At 34.5% G+C, this 23,641-nt stretch overlaps 1 protein-coding gene across 8 annotated transcripts in view; it reads left to right on the top strand.

The window, feature by feature from the left end:
- The window catches only part of ASPH (aspartate beta-hydroxylase), a 110,363-nt gene that overhangs the window by 43,879 nt on the left and 42,843 nt on the right, over window positions 1–23,641 (top strand). For 4 of the 8 annotated variants that reach the window (XM_054003098.1, XM_054002928.1, XM_054003483.1 and 1 more), the window contains 8 exons: window positions 743–799; window positions 1,313–1,357; window positions 2,141–2,176; window positions 6,663–6,707; window positions 6,823–6,864; window positions 8,268–8,321; window positions 9,294–9,338; window positions 18,833–18,874. In XM_054003098.1, coding sequence (XP_053859073.1) covers window positions 743–799; window positions 1,313–1,357; window positions 2,141–2,176; window positions 6,663–6,707; window positions 6,823–6,864; window positions 8,268–8,321; window positions 9,294–9,338; window positions 18,833–18,874 — 366 coding nt within the window. Of the gene's footprint in view, window positions 1–742; window positions 800–1,312; window positions 1,358–2,140; window positions 2,177–5,438; window positions 5,478–6,662; window positions 6,708–6,822; window positions 6,865–8,267; window positions 8,322–9,293; window positions 9,339–18,832; window positions 18,875–23,641 lie in introns of all 8 variants that reach the window. The other 4 variants (XM_054003343.1, XM_054003017.1, XM_054003261.1 and 1 more) reach the window with 3 other exon arrangements.

The raw sequence follows: 23,641 nt of genomic DNA, 5'->3' as shown, positions 1-23,641 counted from the left end.
TGTCACAGATGTGACAGAAAAATAGTTTTATTTGTTTGATACAGCTAAAACTGTTTATTTCAAACTGTGTGGGGGATAACTGGTTTAGAATCCAAGCTATTATACTGCCAAAGTAAAAGGATAAGCTACTCTACCTTCACTATTGTGTTTTCTCACGTGTCATAGTAAGTTTTTGAAAAGAATTTGAAAATAATTGAAATAGAATAGAATTGAAGAGAATATTGAAAAGAATTGTAGCTATAGAGGAAAATAACCCCCAAATTTAGCTAGGTAATGAAAGGAAGTAAATTGCTCTAAATCTGAGATGCCAGAAATAAAGTATGTATTTTGCAAGGTCAGTTTCTGGTTCATATCTTGTCTTCTATAGATCCATCACCAAGTGAGCCTCCTGCACATTAGTAAAGAAGATACTTTGCAATTTTGAAGATAGAGGATGTTTGCATTTTTTATTCATATAAATATTAAAAAATATTGATGGAGACCAATGGCTCTCGTTGCTCTAGTTTTCCTACAGAGTATAGCAGAAGGCTAGAAGAGAGCGTGGCCCAACACCTTCCATTAGATTGCCATGTGTCAAGTTGCAAATGTCAGTATATAAAGTTTTAATTTTTCAGTTTTCAGCTAAGGAGCTGCATTTAGCCATTGATGGACTCATTATGGATAAAAGTTCAAACAAATGAAATATGTTTAATATTTCAATTTTTAATTTCAAGATATTTATTTGTTCATATTTAATTTACAGCCTTAGATGATTATGTTGCAGATTTGGAAGAGAGAGTAAGTGATCCAGACACTCCAGGTTTGTAAATTTTCATTACTTCAAATGATAATATAATCACACTTTTTTAAATGTGCTGCAATGTGATGTGTCATATTGACTGTTTCTTCACAGTTTTATTTTCAAATGGTTTTTAGATAGTTTTAAATAGGACAATTTTTTATGTCACTATGTTACCATTACATTTGTGACCATAACACTCCATGAATCCAATCTGCAAATACTTACATAAGTATTTTGTTCTGTCAGGAGTTTCCTAGTCTAATCAAAGGATTGATTATCCAACACCTATTTATATTCCTAACTTTAAGCCTAAATACAAATATGCATAAACTTGTTGTTTTATGGTGTAGTTCCTGGCTGCATTTTATAATTCAGCTCTCACTTTCAAATAAGATATTGTAGTATTAAGTCAGTATGATTGTTTCTTTCATTTTTGAGTTAAATATGTGACCTTATTAAGCTCTTTTGTGTTATTTATCTGTTGCATGAAAATTCAATTGGAATATGAAATATTAAATATTTCTATTTAAGGTGACTCTGAGATAATGCCAGAAGATCCTATGGAACATTATGCAGGTACAGTCCAAAGTCTTCTTTCTTTTTATTGAAGATTCACTGAATTTTGGCCCCAAACCAAGACAATCACACAACACAAAAAAAACCCCACCAAACAAACAAAACAAACCACAACAACACACAAGACTTTGGAGCTCCTAGGTAATATTTTTTCAGAATGTAAATTTAAAATGTAGACATAATAACTTCCTAAGAAAATGATGCTAAAACCTGCATGAGTACTACTTCTCTGTAATGTTAGCCAAATGGGCAGAATAATATTTTGAGGGTTGAATTTCCAGGAGAATAGATATTGGTATTTTAAATTGTATAGAAGTGTTTCTGTGGATAAAAAATAATTTAAATATGCCAGAGATGTTGCTGTTAGTGTGATGTCAAGAATAAAGTAGTATCTCTAAGTTTTTTTAAAAGCAAGTAAGTCATAACAAGTAGATGCCAAAACTGCTCTGTAGAAGCTAGCTGTATGTATAAATGATTTATAAATAATTCACATTCAAAATATATATGAATATTTGTGAATTGTATAAGAAAGCCTGCTGATATTGTTTTCTTTTTTAAGTCTTATCTTTTGATGCCAGAAAATCAATCAGTTCTTCTCACAGGATCTGTTAGAAATCTTCACCTTTGCACTCTTACAAACTTTATTACAGTATGAACTACTATAATTTCAAATATTTCTCTTTTAATCTGAATAAACTTGACACTGTATTGTATTATTTGTGTGTCTTTAGTGTCTTAAAATTTCATGAATTTTCCTGCTCATTTTTCTTTTTCTTTAAACAGAGGATAGAGTGCATGAAGATTATAGTGAAGACCAAGGTATGATGGCTGCTATATTTAGTGAAATTAAAGTATCAAAATATTTCGTTAATATGCAAGTGGAATTACTTTGTTTAAAGATTTCCTATGCTGCCACATTACTTTGCAAGTTCTCAGCTAAGGTTTTGGGTTGTCTGTTCAAACTCCCTGTGTTTGTAATCAGTCAATCAGTCTTTTAACACTGGTCCAAGTGTAGAGTATGCATACTGATTATATTCCCATACTGGTCCTAATGCCATAGTTTGTGCATAGGTGGAAAAAGAATGTTGAAGGCTTTGCCATGCCTTTTTCCTTGAAACCCTGGCCAGGTCAGATGTGGTTTATTGAATCTCTTCAGCTCAGTATCACCTTTTCATCTTGTCTGCTGCTGTCAGTTCTTTGGGAATTACTGTTCTAGTTTGATTTGGTTGATGATTTGCTAATGATTGCAAAAAGTAAACGAGAAGAATAGTAGTCTCAGCCTTGAAATAAAGCTGTGTGGTTGTGATTCCTGCTGTGATACCCTTCTGGAGACTACCACGATTCAGGATAGTTAAACATATCTTTACTCTTGTTTATTTCCCATGTTTATGTAACCTGAGCAAAGGACAGGGTTTCTTCAAAATATTTGCAACAGAAAACCTTGTTCATTCTTTGTTATCAGGATGTAAATTCCAACATCCTTCTTTGGGATAGAAGTCAAAACTCCACTGAAATACTTTCAGTGGCCCAAAGGTGTACTTAGCCCTTAGCCTGTGCCTTTCCCAGTCTGCAGAAAATAATTATTTGCCTCAGTTATAGTGCCCTTGACAAAATGTCTCAGCAGTAATAGGATAGAAAAGCAAGTGACTCTCGGTTTTTCTCAGGGCTTTTTTTTTACTTGCCTTTCCAGGGCATAGTTATTTTATAATCAGTTCCTAATCAAGAATCACTTCTCTTGCTTCTCACACCTAGACATGAAGTGCAACTTCTAATCTTTACTTTTCATGCTCTTTCATATGTAATGGTAACACAAACAGAAAATGCTTCCATGCCCTTGTGAAGAGACATCTATATCTGCTTTTTGACGAAGTTGATCAAGGAGGTTACAAAGTAAATTGCATCATCAGTTCCAAAAGCATGTAATATTCTGCAGTCTCTTCTGGCACCCCAGCACAATAACAGTGAATCACTGTATTTTGTGAGTCAGAAAATACAGTGATTCATTTACTTCAGGAAGCAGCGGTGCCTCTCTGTACTGCAATGAGAGTTTTAAATAGTACCAGATAAATCCCCCTACACTTTCTTTATTCTTGCCAGTCCTCTGATTAGGACAATAAGGAGAATAGGAAGTTCTATTCTTTTTCTCAAAAGGAAATTCTAAGGTATCATGTGACTATCAAAAAACCTATTATTCTTGACTATTAAATTGTCAGACTTCTTTATGTAGTAAATTATTCCCACAGTTCAACATAATCCATAGAAAACTGCTCTCCTCTTGATAAAATTTGCATTTTCACAACATAATTTTACCTTGCTTTCAAGTTCCACCTTGAAGGCATTCTGGTTGTGAGAGAAAGCACAGTGCATCCTTTGTACTTTTTAGAGGAATTTCATTTCAGAGCTCCAGCCTGGAGCAGTGTAGAAGAAAAAGACCAGTGGGTTGAGGCTGCCTTTCTGTCACACACCATTTTTTTCCTTCTCAGTTCAGTCTGAGTTCAGTCCATGGAGTTTCAGGGCATGTTCATGTGCTAGACACCATTTTAGCAGTTGCACCTGTTTTTCATCCCTTTTGTCTCTACGCACATCTTTCTTGTACCTTTTGGTACAGCAAGATTAAGTTTATTATCTTTATGCTAATTTGCCTAAAATATTTTATATATATATATATATATATATATATATATATATATATATATATATATCAGTATATACCTGTATCTTGAATCTCAGTCTGCTTTTCATGTTTTGGTTCTGATAGATATCTTATAGATATCTGATAGATATCTGATAGATACCTTTTGGTACAAGAAAAGTTTTGGTTGAATTGAAAGTGAAACAGATTTACTTTATTTTTGGAGAAGAGCAATTTTGGCTCCATTTTTCTGAAGTGAAAGTATGCTTGGAGACCATTTTGGAGATCTGAAATCCTTCCACTCAAATGTGAAGCTTGTGGTTTTGGCATGGGATCCAAAACTTCAGTTGAACCCCACCAGAAGATTCACATTAAAGCCTTCATATGCAATTGTCTGTGAAATCAAAAGAAGTATAGCTTTGAGTCAATTTATGTTCCCCATTTCTATCATGTGTTTCCCCACTTCTGGCATAACCTTCTGGTGAAATATTTTCTCCAGTCCTGCTGCTTTGTAGAGTTCTCAAAGCTAAAGACAGTGCAAGATGGTTGCTGGGCAGAGAGTCCAATTTCTTTTGTGACTCTGGCTTTGTGAGGCATGGTTCTTAATTCAGATCAGAAACTGCTCAAATGGGATCACTGTAATCACATCTGAGGTTATTGTCAATGCTAAGAATTCTTTAGTGGAAATAAGTGCCCAGAGTGGAGTGTGTAAATGACTGATCATAGAATTTGGAATACAATAACTCACTTCCAGTTTTATGAAAAGTTTCCTACATTTTCTAGCCAAGAAACTAGAGAAAGAAAGCAAGTTTGAGATTTGCATTAGAAAGAAAGAGTTCTGGATGTTTTTCTAAGGATATTCTATGTTTTTAAACATAGTTAAACATAGTTTACATAACATAATTCTATGTTATGTGAATAACCTTTTTCAGATGAGGATAAGTACCTGCTAGATGATTAAATTATCCAAACTGAATGAACTTTTTCAGTCTAAAATTCACACTAAGTATATATTGAAAATTCAGACAATAGCATTTTTTCTATTTTCAGACATTATCTAAAATTAAATAATGAATTATTGACCTATTTCTTCTTCAGAATTACAAAAATTAGAGTGACTATGCAAAGATTAAGAATGTAGGAGAATTGTAACAACTATACTGATTGATAGATTTGTAATTGTATTTTTTTAATTGTTTTCAGCATTTCATCTGTGTGATAGAAAGTCTAGAAATTTCAGCAATATGTACACATATGGTTTGGGGTTTTTAATGTAGAATTTCTACTACAAGCTCCAGAAAGGCTTCATATATCTATTCAGGACCCCAAACCAGGGGAAATTTTTTTAAGGCCCTTGCTTTTGTCATCAACAGAATAACTGTATATTTAACCAAATTTTTGGAATACTTTATGCATATCAAGTACCCAGGAACTTTATTTTCCTTTCAGAACCAAAACATGAAAAGCAGACTGAGATTCAAGATACAGGTATATACTGATATATATATATAAAAAATATTTTAGGCAAATTAGCATAAAGATAATAAACTTAATCTTGCTGTTTATATATATTGAAATACACAATCTGTAATCTGTGTGACCTTCAGTCATGCCATTGCCAGTTATGGCAAAGGTTCATTACAGTCTGTATTGTTATGAAGTTAGATTTTTGACTGTGAACTGAGAAACTTAGTTCTAATATGCCATCCTTGAGGATTCATCTTTAAGGTCTCAGCTGACACAGAGTGGAGTGTCTGAGGCTTTTAGTGAGCAGCTGGACCACAGTAGTTCATTGCAGACACTGCTTGTAATGAGCCCTCCTCATAACCCTACAACCAAACAGTGTGTAGGATTATTCAAAATGTACAGGCTCTCAGTGCTAGCTCTGCTTTGATGCAGACCTCTTGTTGATGCATTTGTCTAATTAGTAGAAGCAATTACAAATTATTTGTCTGCAGTATTCCCTCTGGGTTCTCTATACTTTGTTGTCTTGAAATGCCAGCTCTTTTGAGAATCATCTCAGACAGTTGACTGAAAAACCCCCCAATCATTTAGTTTAGAAGGAAGTCAATAATTTCTCTAGTGTAAATAAATTGTAAGTATCTGTTTTGTCACCTCTGTTATCATAATCTAAAGAGGACAGTTAAAGGAATTTAAAAAGTGCCGTATTTAGAGGAAAAAAATTATTATTTCTGTAGAATCCATTAAGTCGTAGAATTTCTTTGTTGTGCTTCAAGAAGGAAATTAGGACTCAAAAATGAATTGCATGTTTATCCAAATAAGACTTTTAAAGTTCATAGGTATGCAGTTTTTTTAGCTGGCTTTCACTATGTCTAGGAGACGGAGTTGATGCTGCAAAAGAACGTGGAAGTACTTTAATGTATTTAGAAAGATTAATTTGTTTTAAAATTTCAGTTTTTGTATCATAATCTAAACAACAATTGTTGAAAAGGTACAATTTTGAAATAACTAGCTGATGAATAGAGGAGCTATTTACTGAAACAGGAAAGAATATTTAAGGTGTATTTTTTTTCCCTGGAATTCATCAAAGTGTCTGCTTGTTAATATCAGGTAAACATGTCTATGTGCTACCTGTGTTCTTTTGTGTACTGTGTAAGTTCCATCACTTGAGGGCTTGACTTCATTATTGCTTTGAATTGAATGTTTTCTTAGCTATTGAGGACCTTCCAAAGAGGGTGAATGAAGCCACAGGGCCAGGTATATATTTTATAATTGTGAACTTAGTGTTTTGATTAAATATATATGTTTGAAAAACAGATGTTTTAAAAAAAGGCAAGCTGATTATACACTTTATTCCTTTTTATACTTATAGAGGAAATTAATGAAGATTTTGGTATGGCTAAAGACCTGTCAGGTATGAAATTTTATAGCTTGTAAAAACTTTATTTTTCCATTTATATTTATTAATAAAATTAAAAAAAAAAAAGAAAAACACAACAGAGAATAGAATCGTGGAACAATTTAGATTAAAAGAGGTATTTAAAGATCCTCTAGTTCAATCTCCCTGCCATATCTAGGGACATCTTATTCTTAGTCAGCTTGCTCAAAGCTCTGTCCAGCCTGACTTTAAACTCTTCCAGGGATGGAGCATCCACTACTGTGCTGGTCAGCCTGGTCCATTGTCTCACCACACTCATCATACAACATCTCCTTATGTCCAATCTTTATGCTCTTTTTCACTTCAAAATCCGTTGTCTTGTTGCTACAGGCGTGAGTTAAAAATCTCTCTCCATCTCTTTTACAAGATTCCTTACTGAAAGGCTGTGGTAAGGCCTCACTGGAATCTTCCTTTGTCCAGGCTGAACAGTCACAGCCTGTCAGCCTGCCTTCTTAGGAGAGGTGCTCCAGCCCTCTGATCATCTTCATGGACCTCATCTGAACCTGTTCTAACAGGTCCATGTCTGTACTAAAAACTTCGGAGCTGGATGCAGCACTCCATGGGGGGGTCTGTTGAGAGACTCCTCTTTAGAGGCATCCACAGATGCAGTTGGCCTTCTGGGCTGGGAGTGCACTTTTGGCTCATGTCCAGTGTTTTATCCATCAGAATATCCAAGTCAATCTCCACAGGGATGCTCTCAATCTCTTCTTCCCCCAGTGTTTATTGATACTGGTGGTTGCCCTGACCCTGGTGCAGGACCTTGTACCTGGCCTTGCTGAACTACATGACATTCTTATGAAGTGCCTATTCCATTGCTTAAACTGGAGCTCTGTGGTAATTTCCCACATTGCTACTCAGAAAGGTTATGTTGTAAATTTTTGTTTGTTGTGTTGTTCTTGAAGAATTTTAAATGAGTACTGTGTTAAATCTAATTTAAAGATCTGCTCTAAGAAGTTAAATTTTTTGTTAAAGAAGTTTTTCTCAAATATGTTTTTGAGTGAGTCAGCTAGAGCAAAGCAGTCTAAGTAGTTTAGCCTGAGCACTGTGTGTAGAATTTGATGCTATATTTATTTAGGTTTTCTATTTTAAAAATGCATTCTTGTATGATTAAAAGGGATAACATACATTGTTTCACTCAAACAACAATTGTAACTAAAATCCTTCCGGTGTGTGCAGTAGAAGTCCTGCTTCTAGTGGGCAAACTTTTGGATGTGAAATGTATTTAGTACCATTTTTCCTACTCTTCAGTTAACTGAACTTGTTAGTTTGTAAATTAAGTCTTCCTTTTTGTTTAAAACTAATTCAGTTGTGTGGCTGCTGGGAAATAAAAACAAAATTATGAATGTAGTGTGAATAACTTTCAACACTTTTCTATCTAGGAATAGAAGATAAGCAAATAGAAGATGACGTCGCCATTGAACCAGAGGAATCAGGTTTGTGTATTGTGTTTTCCATGCTTTTGCTACTTTAAAAATTTTATAATTGGGGATGATAAATACTATGGAAGGATTCTATGCTGCAATAAAAATATATTTGTAACTTTTTCTACAACTGTTTTCTTTCAAGGACAAACATATCTGTGTTTTTGGAATCTAGCATCTTGGGCATATTTAATGACATATTTAATGGCTTAGGAAGCACTCTTCAGTTTTAGAAGTCAAGAGTGCTTTTTTACAGAAAAACTTGTATTGCTAAAAATTACAGTATTTGGTTATATGATGGAATGGAAAATTTCTTTTCCATGCTTTGTTTTCCACCAGCCAGTCAGGAGTGCATACTCAGGAAAGATGGTATATGTAAGGAGTAAAGTGGAATGTCCCCTAAGCTTTGAGCTCTTTATTTATGGGCCTCTCAAATAAGAGAATGTATTTCCCCTCTTTAGTCCTTCCTATTATTTACAGCCAGCATCCTGCCTATTGTGAAGCTTTTTCTGGGGAGCCTGACTCCTTCCAAACATGTGTGCAGACTTCAGTCTATTAGCAGTGGTAGCACTAGGTGATGTGTGACATATCTAATTTAAACATACCTATAGAAATAAAAGTAACTGAATTTTGAAGTCAAGTATTTCACAGTTACAGCTAGAAACATAGTAGGTATATATGGATGTTTTCTAAGCCCATACTGTAGTAACATGTGAAACTGGGATACGTGTGCTTTGGATAGTACACTTTCAGAAATTTTAAGTATCATTTTTGAAACTGTGCAGTCCTACAATAGATTCATTGGCCTACTTAAGTCCCTTGGAAAAATTTAGCCAAGGAAGAAGTTTGCATCCCACTTCTGCAAAAGCAGTATTACAGAGCAGTCTTAATAGGTCACTGTGGAATAAAAAAAAAGGGGGGCTTTTTGTAAGCTAATTTGGGAAGTGGTTGAGTTTGAATTATATTTACATTTTTTATTTACAGAAAAACCTGTTAAAGCTGAAGATTATTCAGATGATGTTCAAGTGGGTAAGTCAATCTTGGATGCTTGGTTTTTTTCCTAAAAAAGTGAAGCTATAGCTACATGGAAATGAGTAATCAAATTACTTTGTGAAGGGATATCATTATTGTCAAAGTTGCTTCTTGGTTTAGAAGCGATAATTTTTCTGTTATACTTGATAAATGCCAATGATAGTTATTGGGTTATATGAAAGCATTCCAAATAAACTAAGTAGTTTTAATTTAGAATTTATTTTTCATGATTTTTAATGATAAAGATAGAGCTGAATACTTTTGAAAGGGAAGTACAATTTCAGGTCTAGATATGCATATACTTCCTGTCCAGAGCAATTGTCATGGACAATGGTAATGTTACTTCTGTGTGTGTCAGTCGGATTTATTGGAATCTGACTGTGGCACATTCTTTGGGCACAGATCTGGAAACAGAGACTGTTTTGTCATGCCATCACATTTTTCTTGGCATAACTGATTTTAAGAACAAGAGCACTTCCAGTTCTTTCATCTGTTGCCTGACAGTAGTAGACATGGATTTTACCAAAACCATTTTTAGTATAGATAAGTGGCTTCTAAATTCAAGAACTGCATATTGTTACATTTCTTGGAGTTAACTATTGCAATTAGCTAATTTGCTTGTTGTACCAAACTAGTTGTGTTGAGTGGAACACAGAGTTGTATCACAGGGTAGTACATCAGAGAAGCTGCAATGCAAGACTTCTAACCTCTGTTTTTGTTTTGTGTTGGTTAGCCTGACCCCCTTTCTGGGTTAGTTAATCTCTGTAATCTATGCAGGAGCTCTTACAAGATGTGGTGCCCGGAGAGTTCTGCGTTGTTTTTTTCCTTACAGTATTTGTATTTGGTTCTTAGTCATGCCAAAAGTAGCCAGAGAAGTGAAGAAAACACAGGAGGCCTTTTGTGGTTGTCCAGTACAGATTGGAGGCATGGTTTAGTTCATGTTTGAGTTTGTATGCTGAACCTTAGCTGCGGTGGTTTGAAATGCTCATATTGGTGTATAATTGTGTTGTCTGCGAGGTCTTTCAAAGTTGTTTATCACAACAGCCATGTGGTGTGTTGGAAAGTTTGAAGCCATAGCTATTATTTAATAGATGCATTAACTGAAAGTGTTTCATTTCATAATGAAGTATTCTTAACCAAAGCTTATAATCAGTGTAGAAACAAACAGTAGTTATCTTTGACAGTATGGGCAAGAAGTTCAGCAAAGGTAGTCTTCACTCAATTTGTTATGGATTAAGTTGGAACTGGAGAAGAGGAAAAGATGTTTTGTCTCAGAAAAGGTTGCTGTTTAAAGTTAAAATAACAAAAAGGCCCTTACAGAACTATTACAAAATTTCAGCAGTAGATAATTCCACTGCACAATGTCAGTTGAGGATATTGAGATGATTTCTTGACTTACGGATACTATTTCAAAATTAAATTCAGAATAGAAGTGCCAACTTGAAATATTGGATTTTTGGGCCATATTTCTATCAGTTTTTGTGTTGTAATTTATGGCTCAGTGATGCAGCTGTAAATTAATTTTTCTACCTTCACAAAAAAAACTTAGGTGTTTTATATAGTAGTGATGGATTTCGAAATACACCATTTTGAATCATAGCATCCTTTAGATTGGAAAAGACCCTTAAATTCAAGTCCAGCTTTTGACCAAACACTGGCAAGTCCACCACTAAACCATGTCCCCAAGTGTCATATCTACACATCTTTTAAATACCTTCAGGCTGAGGACTCCACCTCTTCCTTGGGCAGCCCATTCCAATGTTTGACCACCCCTTGGGGGAAGAAATTTTTCCTCACACCCAATCTAAACCTCTCCTGGTGCAACTCAGTGCTGTTTTCTCAATCTCTTGCTACTTGGCGGAAGAGACTGACCCTCACTTGGCTACAGCCTCCTTTCAGACATGTATGGAGAGCAGTAAGGTTCTTCCTGAGCCTTCTTGACTCCAGACTAAACAACCCCAGGTCCCTCAGCTGCTCTTTATGAGACTTATGCTGCAGACCCACCCCCAGCTCTGTCCTTCTCTAGACTCACTGCAGCACCTCAGTGTCCTTCTTGCAGTGAGGGGCCCAAAACTGAACACAGAATTTGAGGTACAGCCTCACCAGTGCCGAGTGGAGGGCAGTGATCACTCCTCTAATTGCAGAGGTACTTGCAAATAGTATGGTGGAATTGAACCTAGTTATGCACTCTCCTTTTATTGTATTGTGATACTGAGAGACTCCTTGCCATTTTCAAACACTGCTAGAATGAGAAATAGCTTGTTCTACTTTGAAATTGTAGGTATTTCTGAATAAATTTTTTAGATTTATTCTTTTTTTTTTACCTGTGGTTGTTTTCAAAATTAGTGCAATACACCATTTAAATCACAAAATTACCTCAATATCTATCCTGGCATAGCTTTTGGAAACACATAATAGCAGCAGCATTCGAGGGAATGAATTATTTTCTTCTTTCCTTCATAGGGAAAAAGTGAGAGAATCAATCAAAATGTGTTTTAAAGACAGTTATTAAAGATACAAGTAATTATTAGATGTAGTACAATGTTCATGATCCTTTGTTTAGGAAGTAGAAAATGAAAATAATTTGATCAGCACAAAATCTGTGCACTGCACTAACTTAAGAATTCTTATAATTTGTCTAGTTATGTGGGAACCACTCTGAAGGTAGAAGAACCAGTATTTATAATTTTTTCTAAAAATCTTACTGTTTCAGTACATAAAATTCAAGTATCATCTTGGGAAACTGACAAAAAAAACATAGGACATGTTTATGTCAGTAGTTTTACTGACAATGAATAAAATTTTATTAAATTATTAGTTCTTCTGCTATTAAGTATATTTTCCTGTCTTTTTTTAATGTGAATATTTCAGTTTGAAAGCAACATTCTCAAATTTTTCTCTTAGATTATGACATCCATGTTTCCTGGGTTTCTTTTATATCTTCTTTGTGATGGAGGATTCAGTATGGGAAATTTTGTTGTCAGGAGTCTTTCTTCTTTGTTTGGGATTTTATTTCATCAGTTGTTCAAAGCTAATATTTCCTTTTCTTTAAGCAGTCACAAACATAACATCAGGCAGTGTAAAAGAAATTCAGAAATGTTACTATATGTTCTGTATTCTTTGGTAGTTTAAATTATACAATTGCATTTGAAGCATGATGGCACCAGTTTGTATCAGGTTTAGAGCAGTTGTTTGGTTTTTAGCTAAAACATAGGTACTTAGTTTTTTGGAAAGAAAACAGGAGAGTTCAGAGATTGAATTCAGCTGTTAGGAACATTCTCATATTACCAGGGAAGACACTGGGTGTGGGATTTGAATATGCTGGAGTGCAAGTCAAAAGTTTTTTGCTGACTTCAGGGCACATCACAAAGTTCATACTAGTCAAGTACATCCTTAGGTATCTGTAAGTCCTGTTTTCCAATTCGCTGAGTTTACTTCTGAAATTATTGCCAGCATTCTTTTCCAGATGTAGGATACTTTAGCTGCTGTTATAATCTGCACTTTTATAAACAAATGGTTTGATAAACTAGCTTGAAATAGTACTGATTCAGATTTCCTGGCTAATCCTGCCTTACACTGGCACATAAATTGCAGTGGTTGTGATAGAGTGGTACTTGTTGGACACATACTTTAGGGAGACATTGCGGGTTTAGGGGATACTGTTACTCTCTGAATTTGCTTGTATGTGTTTAGATTTAAAATATCTATAAGTTGCTCCACTCCTCCCCTTTGCCTTGTATCCTTGACACTTTTATAACTCTACATTTATTTTACCAACTGCTGAAACCCCTTATGTGTAGAGAAGTTTCCACTTTAGAACTTTGACCCTTCCTCATTCCCTGGCTCCTCTTTTCCGGTTGCCTTTGACTTTAACAAATAAAACCCAAAATCAAACTAAAAACCAAACCAAAACCAAAATCAAAATGTTTAAATGAATTTGTAGCATGGCCTAGATATTCTTTACAAGGTAAATAAAGTGCCATATGGTAATAAAAAATTTACTGCCTGGATGAATACTTAAAAGTTGTTTCCCACCTTATACAGCAACTTTGTGTATATTCATTAAGGTAGCTCCTAGAAATGATAGCTTTTTCATATTAACTAGTTTGCTACAAAGTTGCATTTTTTAGCATTTAAGATTTTTTTGTTGTTGTTTTAGAGGAAGTTGTGTTTTGGTTGGTCCTTTAATATAGATTTCCCCTTATTTTTTCAGATACTTAAAGCTTCAAAAGAAAAGTCCCTACATCAGGAGGACCAGTCCTAACCAAACGCTACAAAAGGGGAGCAGATGGTTGAAATAGACCTTATGATGTAATTACCAAGCAGTTCAGGGTTTGGGGAATGAACACTAAGACGTTGTAAATGGGTTTTAGCCAACTGTCATTTTAGTAAGCATTTTTAACACTTGGATGTTTAGTTTACATTCCTGTCTGATATTTTTTTCCCTTGGTCAAGTTTAGTGAATTCATTATTTTTCTTCTGTGTTTGTGACAGAGTTACAGCTTAGAGCTGCATTTCATGTACTGTTTAAGCAACTGTTAATATTCTATTTATAACATAGCAGCAAGTACATTTTTTTCAGATTTTAATATATATCTTTTGTTGTGGATTCATACAGTATGTACAGAGCAGTTTGGTCGAATGAAACATATGATGTTATGAACTTCTAAATGTTTCATAACTGCTGATATAGAATACAGCCTAATTACATTTTATTAAAAAGCACTAATCAGGCACACACTATGCTGTGAAGTTTGACTTATATCTCTTTGCACTGATGTTATGTCAACAGTTAACTACATGAATTTCAGGTGATTTTTAAAATACCTAACAAGGTATAAAATGTGTGTTTAATTCACACTAGTAAAAGGCCAAATTAAAAAATTACAATTTTCAAAAACCCGTTATGTATGAATTAGCACTTTTTATTTATGCTCATCTGATTTTTCAGGCAAAAATGTGTAGAGACTAGATGCTAGCCTGACAGGGAGTCAGTGGAGATTGCAGCAAGACTGAGTTGTTAGAATCAGGTTGAATTCAGTAAAATTATTCCATTTTGGTTTGCCTACTAATATAATGATCTCAAAGCTGGCTTTAATAAGCTTTATGTTCAGTAAATTATTTTAAAAGTCAGATTTGCATAAACACTTGATTTGGAAAAAGTACTTTGGAAATTCAACCTTAAGAAAAATATTATGTCAGAATTTAAGACCTACAGTTATGAATGATCTTAAAAATGGTACATCTGAAATTTAGGTACTGTGAGTGATTTAGAATTTTAATATAACAGGTGTGCTTTTTACCTGTTCTGTGCTGCTGTTCCACAATTACGAAGACATATTTTATTCTTTGATATTTTGCATGTGTTCCTTTTTGGCTCAGGAATAATTGCTGTGATTTTAGGAATTTGCCAAGCCTGTTACAGGAGCTTAGGAGAAATAAAGTAAGATGAATTTATAAAAAGAAAAAACCAATTTGGTAACCCTAACAGTTGGTTGCCTTTTGCTTTACAGGAAGACTTTCAATTTCTGTAACACTGTTTTGAAATCAGGGTTTTAGATGCTTACATTTGTAGTGGAAAGGGCATCATATATGCTTGCCCTTTTTTTGGGTTTGGGATGTCAGTAAGACTCCACATGTTAGATCTTATCAACAAATACAGATGTCCCAAAGCGATATCTTTAGACTTTTCAGGAAAGCAATAATACTCTTAGACTGTGATGTGTTTTGGGATGGGATATTCTAGTAAAATTACCTGTGATTGTGAATTGCAGAGCAATAATTTTTACAAAGCCATATTTTGTGAGGTATCTTGGGAATTATTTTAGAATGGTGAATGGAGGACTTTTTATATAACAGTGGCAGCCTATTTGTAGAATTATGGGACTTTGAGAGTATATTACGCTGTGATTGAATTCTAAGTATTTTGTAACTGGGTATGTGATTTTATGTGCTTCATGTTTACAAAAATATGCCAAGCTGAGCAAGGTCAAGTGGACTATTAAAAATATGTATATTTAATCCATTTTAATGTTTGGCTGCAATAAAACACAGAAGAATATCTTTGTCTTTCTAGTGTCATTATTTATTCCTAAATGTATTAAATACTAGCTATAGGGATAAATATTTGAGTCAGCCACTAAGTAATATTATTTTTTAATTGTGAATTTGAATATTAAAAATATATTTGAAAGTATTGTTTACAAGGAGCAAGTAGCAAGTAAAATAAATTAATTTTCTTTCTGGCTGCTGTTATGTGAAGGAAATGGGCGGTATACTAAGGTCTGTGTCTTCTATAATTGTGTCATGATTGTCCTTTTGGAGTATTAACATTCTGCAACCAAATAGGCCTGAATTTTTTTCATGAAACATCATTTCTGTTTGTAATTTATAATGGATGAGATAGCACTTCTTAACAAACACTAATGTTTGGGGAAAGTGGTATATCTGTTTTGCATATTGTGGTTATGGTCCATAGTTTAAATCAGAAATCTAATAAGGTCCATGCACTTCTGTGAAAGCAAAAATCTTCCTTGGACTTTTCAGTTTTCAAACACCTCCAAACCGTTAATGATGTGGTATTGCTGATTAATAGGTAAAAAAAAAGTCAGAAGATTACCTTTTTCTTAATATTTTCACATTGCTACATAGCCTCTTGTTATATGTCAGTGAATCTATGAAATCTTGGCTTCAGTTGCTTTTTTTGGAAATCACAGGAAGAAATACCACTAAGCAGAGTAGAATACTAAAGTTGTATTTTAATACTGCCAGTTTGCTACAATTTAAGTGACTTTCTAACATTCTGTGTAATTGAAAAGGTACCATATCATGACACTTCTTTCTAAGAAGTAAAATAAATGGCTAAGATTTGGTATAGGAAAGATGCTGAAAAATGTAATGATTTTACTGAACATAATTTGTAATTTTACATGTTTAAAAAATTATGTATCTGAAAATAAGTTGTATTGTGCATTTATAGTGTTGATTGAGATTCATGTAAAATCTACAAGGTCTGAAACACATTTTTAATTGTGACTTGGGTCATTCTCATATGCCATCAAGCATTTAGTTGTATCGTAATATGAAAAATAAATTTATTCTTCCTGGTAGAAACCTTCCTGAGAATCCCTGGTGCCTTTGTTATATAGTGATAGCATTCCTAGCCTATAGAGATTAGCTAAAGCTCTTTTGTTAGTGATTTTCATCTTGAATTATTTTGCTAGAAATTAAGCCATTAAGTAAAGGATGAGAGTGGTTGGAAGAGCTAAGGTTTTTTTATTTGTTTGCTTGAGCTACAATTGGTTTAAGTTGATGAAAAAATAGTCTCAAGATTTATTATCATATCCCTGACTTTGAGAGCACACATTTTCAAGCCTTTGTCAGAAATAGCATAATTAAAACCTTTTGCACCATTGAAATATGCTAGGGATCAATGTGGAAGGAACAAAGCAATATGTGCTGAATATGATGCTGAAGTGAATTCTTAGTGAAGTGTGAATTCTTAGCTTCAGAGCTAACAAGATCAAGTTGTGATGAATTTCAAAAGCAGCTACATAGGAGGAGAAGTGGGAGTATTTAAAGATCATTGGAGAGGCTTTGGTGAAGTCACTTGCAGCTAATTTAGCAGAATACAGGCTGAAAATAGTCTGAGAGATTGGAGAAATAATTCTAGTGCATAAATAGAGAGTTAGAGAGCTGTAGGTTGCATGTTGCGTGAGTCTTAGGAATAAAGAAATGTGAAGCCAGACAAGAAACAGGAGATAGGAGGGGGCTTTAGAGTAAGGAGGTCATATACATTGTTCTTCCTGTAATGGCAAAGAAGTTGCAGAAGTAACATGAATGTCCAAGATGTGTGGAGGTGGGTTATCCAGTGACCTAGAATGAAGCAGAGAGAAGAGGCCAAGTGAGAATCTCAAGTGTTGCTGATAAAGGAGAGGATCCGTGGAAAGTGGGTGGTGAACTAGCATGATGTGTCATGGTAATGGGAGGTGGTAAAAGTAGAAATATGAGTATATGAACTGGTTTGTGTGAAAACTGTACAAATAAACTATTATTTCATCTGGGACTGCATTATTGCTCTTTTAAAAATGTAGTGTTTTGGATGACATATGATCATTTTATTGATTGTGGGATATATGCAAAAAAATAAAGAAGCCAGGGTTTTGGGAAATACTGCACAGTGCTTTCATTAATATACTGCTACAGTAATAATTGTTCCTAGTACGTAATTGACTCTATAGATCTTTTGTCATTTCTTACAATTTAATTGACAATCTAGATCCCATGATGTAATTGAAGAAGTGAATGACTTTCAGTGTGATCATATTTATTTAATTTACCATATAATCAAGTTAATGCTCATTCTGCCTTGTACTGAATATAAATTAGAGTTATAGTGTCCATACATTCAGGAATAGCAGTTGTCAGCCTATAGTAAAGGGTGAAATTAGAGTGTTAAAACATTTGATTTCATATGTGTGCAAAATCCAATTTCTTTATTAAAAAAATGCAATGTGTTTCTGCATTTTTAAATGTCGTATTTGTACTATAATGCTTCTGATCAGTCAGCTTAAAAAACAGTAAAGACTGAGTATTCAGATAAGGTGTCTGTAAATTACTTGGAAATGAAAGAAAATGTTTTTTATATATGTAAGAATACCTCAAATTAAACAGCGTATGTTAAAGAGGACAGTAACTAGCTAAAAAGGCAACAGACCTCCCTATTTAGTGTTCTCTAAGTTTATTAGGAGGAAATATTGGAAGCTTATTGGGAAAAAAATTGGAAATGGAAATAGAATAACAGTGTTAGAATTGTGAGGCAAGATGCTTTGTTTATTATAGAGTAGGGCAGGATCAAAAAGTGTTTAGAGGGGGGAAAAGATCTTTATGTATCTACCACCTTCATGAAATACACATACATGATTTTTGTCCAGGATTTAGTTTGCCTTTGCTACAGACTGTCTTAATGCTTACTTAACAGCTACCTCTGCAGTCAGATGTTTGCAAAACACCTGTTACATTGTTTTAAAAGTTGAAAAAAGACAAAAGCTTCCAAGTGCCCAAGTCACTTCTAAAAATGAGACTTAAGTTCCAATTGATTTTGGCTTTTTCACATTTTAAACAAATGTATGTATTAAGCTAGTGTTTCCAATATCTTTTAATAAGTGAACAGATTTTCTTTCTTACAAAATAGCTTGCATTGTAGGTGTATATCAAAAAAATATATTAAATATCTAGAGGAGAAATTCTGTGAAATGTTTTGTGATGGAAGCAATATTGTAATATTTGAAGCATCTGCAGGGAAAGACCTTTTAGGTAACTATATAGTTCAGAAAATAATCTATGGTTATTTTAAAAAATAAAAATGAAACAAAGAGTCTGGTTGACTCAATTATGTTTTGAGTATAAATTGTAATTTTCTTGTATCTCTTTCTTATTGTAAAATGTTAACATAAATTTATTTCAATGAAATTATATTTTTAATGTTCTAGGGAAAAGTGAAAAAGAAACTGAACAAGACAAAACAGAAAAAGGTAAGTCTGAAAGTAACATTCTGTTCTGAAATTCAAAACCATGCTTTCTGGGAGGATTTATTTAAATTAGACTAAAGACTAGTGAAGTTTTGCTCCTGTAATCTCATGTACATAAATTGCAGTTGAATAAACATCTAGAGAGCATGTACTTTTAAAGGTAAACACTTGGTTGTTTCCAAGGCTGGCATAAATGTGCGCCAATCAATCTTACCTGGTTACAGAATGGAATGATAGAATTGTTTAGGTTGGAAAAGACCTTTAAGGTCATTGAGTCCAACTCATAACCTAACACTGAACCATGTCCCTAAGTAACACGTCTTTTAAGTGCCACAAGGACAGCCTGGCAACCTTTTCAGTGATAAAAAGTTTTCCTAATGTCCAATCTAAACCTGTCCACGAGCAACTTGAGGCCATGGCCTCTTGTTCTGTCCCCTGTTACCTGTGGAAAGAGACCAACCTCCACCTCTCTACACTCACTACAATCTCCTTTCAGGATGCTGTAGAGAACAATAAGGTCCTTCCTGAGCCTCCTTTTCTCCAGGTTAAACACCCCCAAACACTCCCAGCTGCCTGATTTGTCCCTTCATCAGCTCCGTTGCCTTTCTCTGGACACATTCCAGGACCTCAATGTCTTTCTTGTAGTGAAGGGCCCAAAACTGAATGCAGGATTTGGGTGCAGCCTCACCAGTGCTGAGTACAGGGGGACAATCACTGCCCTGGTCCTGCTGGCCACACTAATGCTGATAGAAGCCAGGATGCCATTGGCCTTCTTGGCCACCTGGGAACAGGCTGGCTCATCAGCTGCTGTCAACCAGCACTCACTTGCAAAACCTCTTTCACTGGGGTCATGGCTGGTTGCTGACAATGCCCAGAAGCCTCAGGGCCTGTGCCAAGGGATTCAGTAGCTCTACTCCTTTGTCATTCTGTTTCCATTTTCTGTGTGGCTGTTATTTTATATTTGAGTATTTAGAAATACTGCTTTTCCATTATTTTGGTATGGTTTATTTGGTTTAAACATAAGTTTCTAGGACTGGTAAACTTCAGACGTTTTATTTAAGTATTAAATATGTCACATGTAAGCATTACATATAAAAAGTAAAGAACACAACCAAAACAACTTGGAAAGCTTGGCAATTATGCCTATATTTCCATTTATTGGCAGGGAATATCTTACTGCAATGAATCTATTTCCTACCTACTTGATAGTAGGAAAAAACTCACTGTTATGTGCTGCTTTTACAGACCTGTTAGAACAGTATAATAAAATGATGTACAAGAGCCATCCCATATGGCAAAAATATGCCTCATAGGCAAAAATGCCAGCTTGTGTAAGAAACTTACTATTATGAAACATTACTCATCAGAGTCTGTACAAGAACTTTAGGATATGAAAGTATGACAAAGTGGAGCTACTTTCCTTTTCTACCCTAAGTGCTTTGTGGTTGTTTCTTTTTAAACAGCAACTAAATAAATGTCACTGCAGATTACAGAATTTCTATAAGGTGGAAAAAGGTATAGTTTTGCTTTCAAGGTTAAATTGATAAAATTTTTCATCCTACCAGGAAAAACAACCCTGCATTTTAATAAACTTTGTTTATGGGTACACTGCTTGTGTGATTTTCATACAAGCTGAATTTTGTTGAACTTTTTTCATAGTTTGAACTGTTTTAAGTTTCCACTTTCAATAAAAGTGGTTAGCTATAGATGTCTTAGTCACAGAAAGTGGTATAAGGTACTATTGAATTTGTTTATTTTGAATTACGCTAATAAGATGCAGCAATACATTGATGAGAGAAGTATTATAAAATATACTGTACTGTGACTGATATATGTAGGAAACTTGGAAATCTAAGGAGTTGGGAATTTGAAACTTCATGTTTGGCTTGGGTTTAGGGTTTGCTTCTGATTCTGAGAGTACATTCTCATGTGCAAGTCCACATTTGTTTTGTGGTATTTGGACATACAAGCTCCAAAGAGCCTTCTGTGCAGAAAGTATTTATAGCTTTGAGTAGCTCTTACAACATAAATATTTTTTCCTGCTGCAGCCTTCATAGTACTTGGTTAGCAAAGTGTCCTAATAATTATGTAAATTTTAGTATTCAACAGTATTTCATTAAGTTTATTAAAAGTCTCACTGAAAATTATTTGATATTAACAAGATCCCCCTCTGGAAAGTTCTCTAAAGAAATAAAAATTAAAATAAACTTTTTTCTAACATGCAGTTGGTTTAAGGTTTCTCTGTTATATTTAATTGAGGTGGATTCTCCATCTTATCCATAAGCATGCAATCAGACTTTATATTTAAACAAGTTATTGAAATGGGATGGGTATTCCAGTTGAATATGAGAACTAATTCTTTAAAAGGTTTCATAGGTAGTGCAATGCAGGACATACATGCCACATCCATAAGCTGTCTTTTCATCTGAGGTGATTTTAGGGTTTTTTTTGATCACATAGACTAAAAAAAGAATAATTTTAAGTGAGAAACCTAATTTTTATACTTTGATTTATATTGGACATATATTAAATATTTATTTATATTGGTGAACAGATAGAAAAAAAATTTTCAGCTATGAATATGTTTGTTTCATACAGTGAACTTCAGCATAGGTGCAATTACTCTAAATAATAATTTTCCCTTTTCAAAGCTGATAAAGCATGACAGTAAAAATGAGTGCTCTTTGGCTGGAACACTCAGCTGCATTGCATTAGGAACAGAAGTACAGGTAAGCCAGGCTTAGGACAATGTCATTCCACGCGTGGCCCTGCCACTTGGTGTCATTTTGATAGCAGGTCAGCATTCACCACTCTTTACTCTGGGTGTTTACCTTTGCAGATATGTAGGATTCCACTGTGATACCAGTAGAGATCGAGTCTGAGGACATTGAAGTGCTGTTCTTCTGACTGAATGTAGGGGTTTGCTGCAGGGTAAGATCAGTTATGCCCTAAATTCCACTGGGGACAGAGCTCTGTTGTCTGCAGAAAGAGCTTACACGGTTAGCTCACCTCCAGCATTGTCTCCTTGGGTTAGGTGGGCTGAGTTGCACCCTTGCAAGCTCTGCTTATAACAGTATACATAGTACCTATTGATTTGCAAATTTGATACAGGTTACAATTAAATATCTGTGGGCTGTGTGCAGAAGGACCAACACAGAAGTGTAGTTGTCAAAATCCAAAACTGCTTCATGACACCATTCTGAACTGAATATATAGGACATTAGTATATGACAGTGTATTTTTTAAGAGAAAGTCAATGCAGAAATTTCTTTCTGGTTTTGTCAGAGGATTGCTCGAGTCTAGCCTTTGAGCGAATCCAAAAGTCTTAATGGTGAAAGAGAGGTGAATGATGGAAATACATGCCAAAACCAAAATTATCATCCTGTTGTTGTTTCTTATGATCAACATCTAACCAACCAACCAACAATAATTTCATACAGAATGCCCTGTAGAATACTTTTTACTGCAAGGGAAATTGTTCTGGAATAACTGCAGTTAAAGATTTATTATAGTAATTAGATTCCAGCTTTATTAGTCCCTAAAATGCCTCTGTTTTTATTGTCTGATTACTTCCCCAGATAAGTTGATTATAGTGGTTTTGCCTGTTCTACCAATACAGTTTAGAAAGATCTTTTAATTATTCTAGTGCTTCTGGCTTTAAATTGTGTAGATGCAGTTTACTTGGTTTTATACCTTCTAAGTTATCATTTATAGAAGCCCATAAAACAAGTAGATGACTCTCTGTATCTCACCTAATGAGCTTCCCAAACAACAGGACAATGACAGGAGTTTTTCATCATCATCAAATTCTCATTCAAGTGTCCACTGAGATGCAGCACAGTTTCCAAAACTAATTTGAGTATTGATATTAGGCTAGTATCAGGAGGGAGGACAATTATTTGAACAAATTTTGAATTCCAAGTCAAAGTCTACTGATATATGTATGTTCTTCAGAATATAACTGAAACTTTGAATTGGGAAGATGTAGTATTGTTAGTGGGTGGCAAAGGGAATTAGTAAAACAAAAGGTCACGAAATTAGTTGGAAAACAACTACAGACCATCATAATCATTGTCCCACACTCAGAAGTTGCCATTCACAAGTTGCCAAGAGCATTATTATTAAATTTGTGTCACAGCAGGAATGGAAGGGTGTTTAGAAAACAAAGCCTATGACCCCCCCCCCCCCCCGGAAATTGCTTCCTTAGTTTTTGAAAGTTTAAGACAGAGAACTGACAGGAGGAGCCTTTGCTGCAAATGACTTATGAGACTGCATCACATGAAGGGGTTTTTATTTCAGATTAACTTTAGGGATGGCATAACATAAGGAGACATAACTGTATAGTTATAGCCTCTACAATTAAATAATTATAACTTCTATTAAAACTTCATTTAAGACTCAAGTCATAAAATTATAGAACAGTTTGGGTTGCAAAGGACCTTTAAAGGCCATTTTGTCCAACCCCTGCATTGAGGTCATTCAATTTTCTGGCTAGCAGTAAGCACAAGATACAGTCAGTGTACTTTTCAAATCAGAAACTGGGGACCATGCATCCTCAAGGTAGCTGTAAAGACCAGCCTTTATCTTGAATCACTTATATCTTATAGAGTAATTAAAACTAGAGTCCTAACTCCTCTCTGTTTTGCATGTGAGTAATAACAGATGCAATATCAAAGAAGCCACCAGGAATGCTCCCTTAACATCATAATGACAATATGAATGAATCAAAAAGTGAATAAAAAAATCTAATTACCAGATCCAAACCACATT

Source organism: Vidua macroura, chromosome 1 (genome assembly GCF_024509145.1).
Source record: "Vidua macroura isolate BioBank_ID:100142 chromosome 1, ASM2450914v1, whole genome shotgun sequence".
Classification (NCBI taxonomy): Eukaryota; Metazoa; Chordata; class Aves; order Passeriformes; family Viduidae; genus Vidua; species Vidua macroura.
Note: the sequence above shows the minus strand (reverse complement) of the source record. Positions and strands in the feature narration are given on the sequence as shown.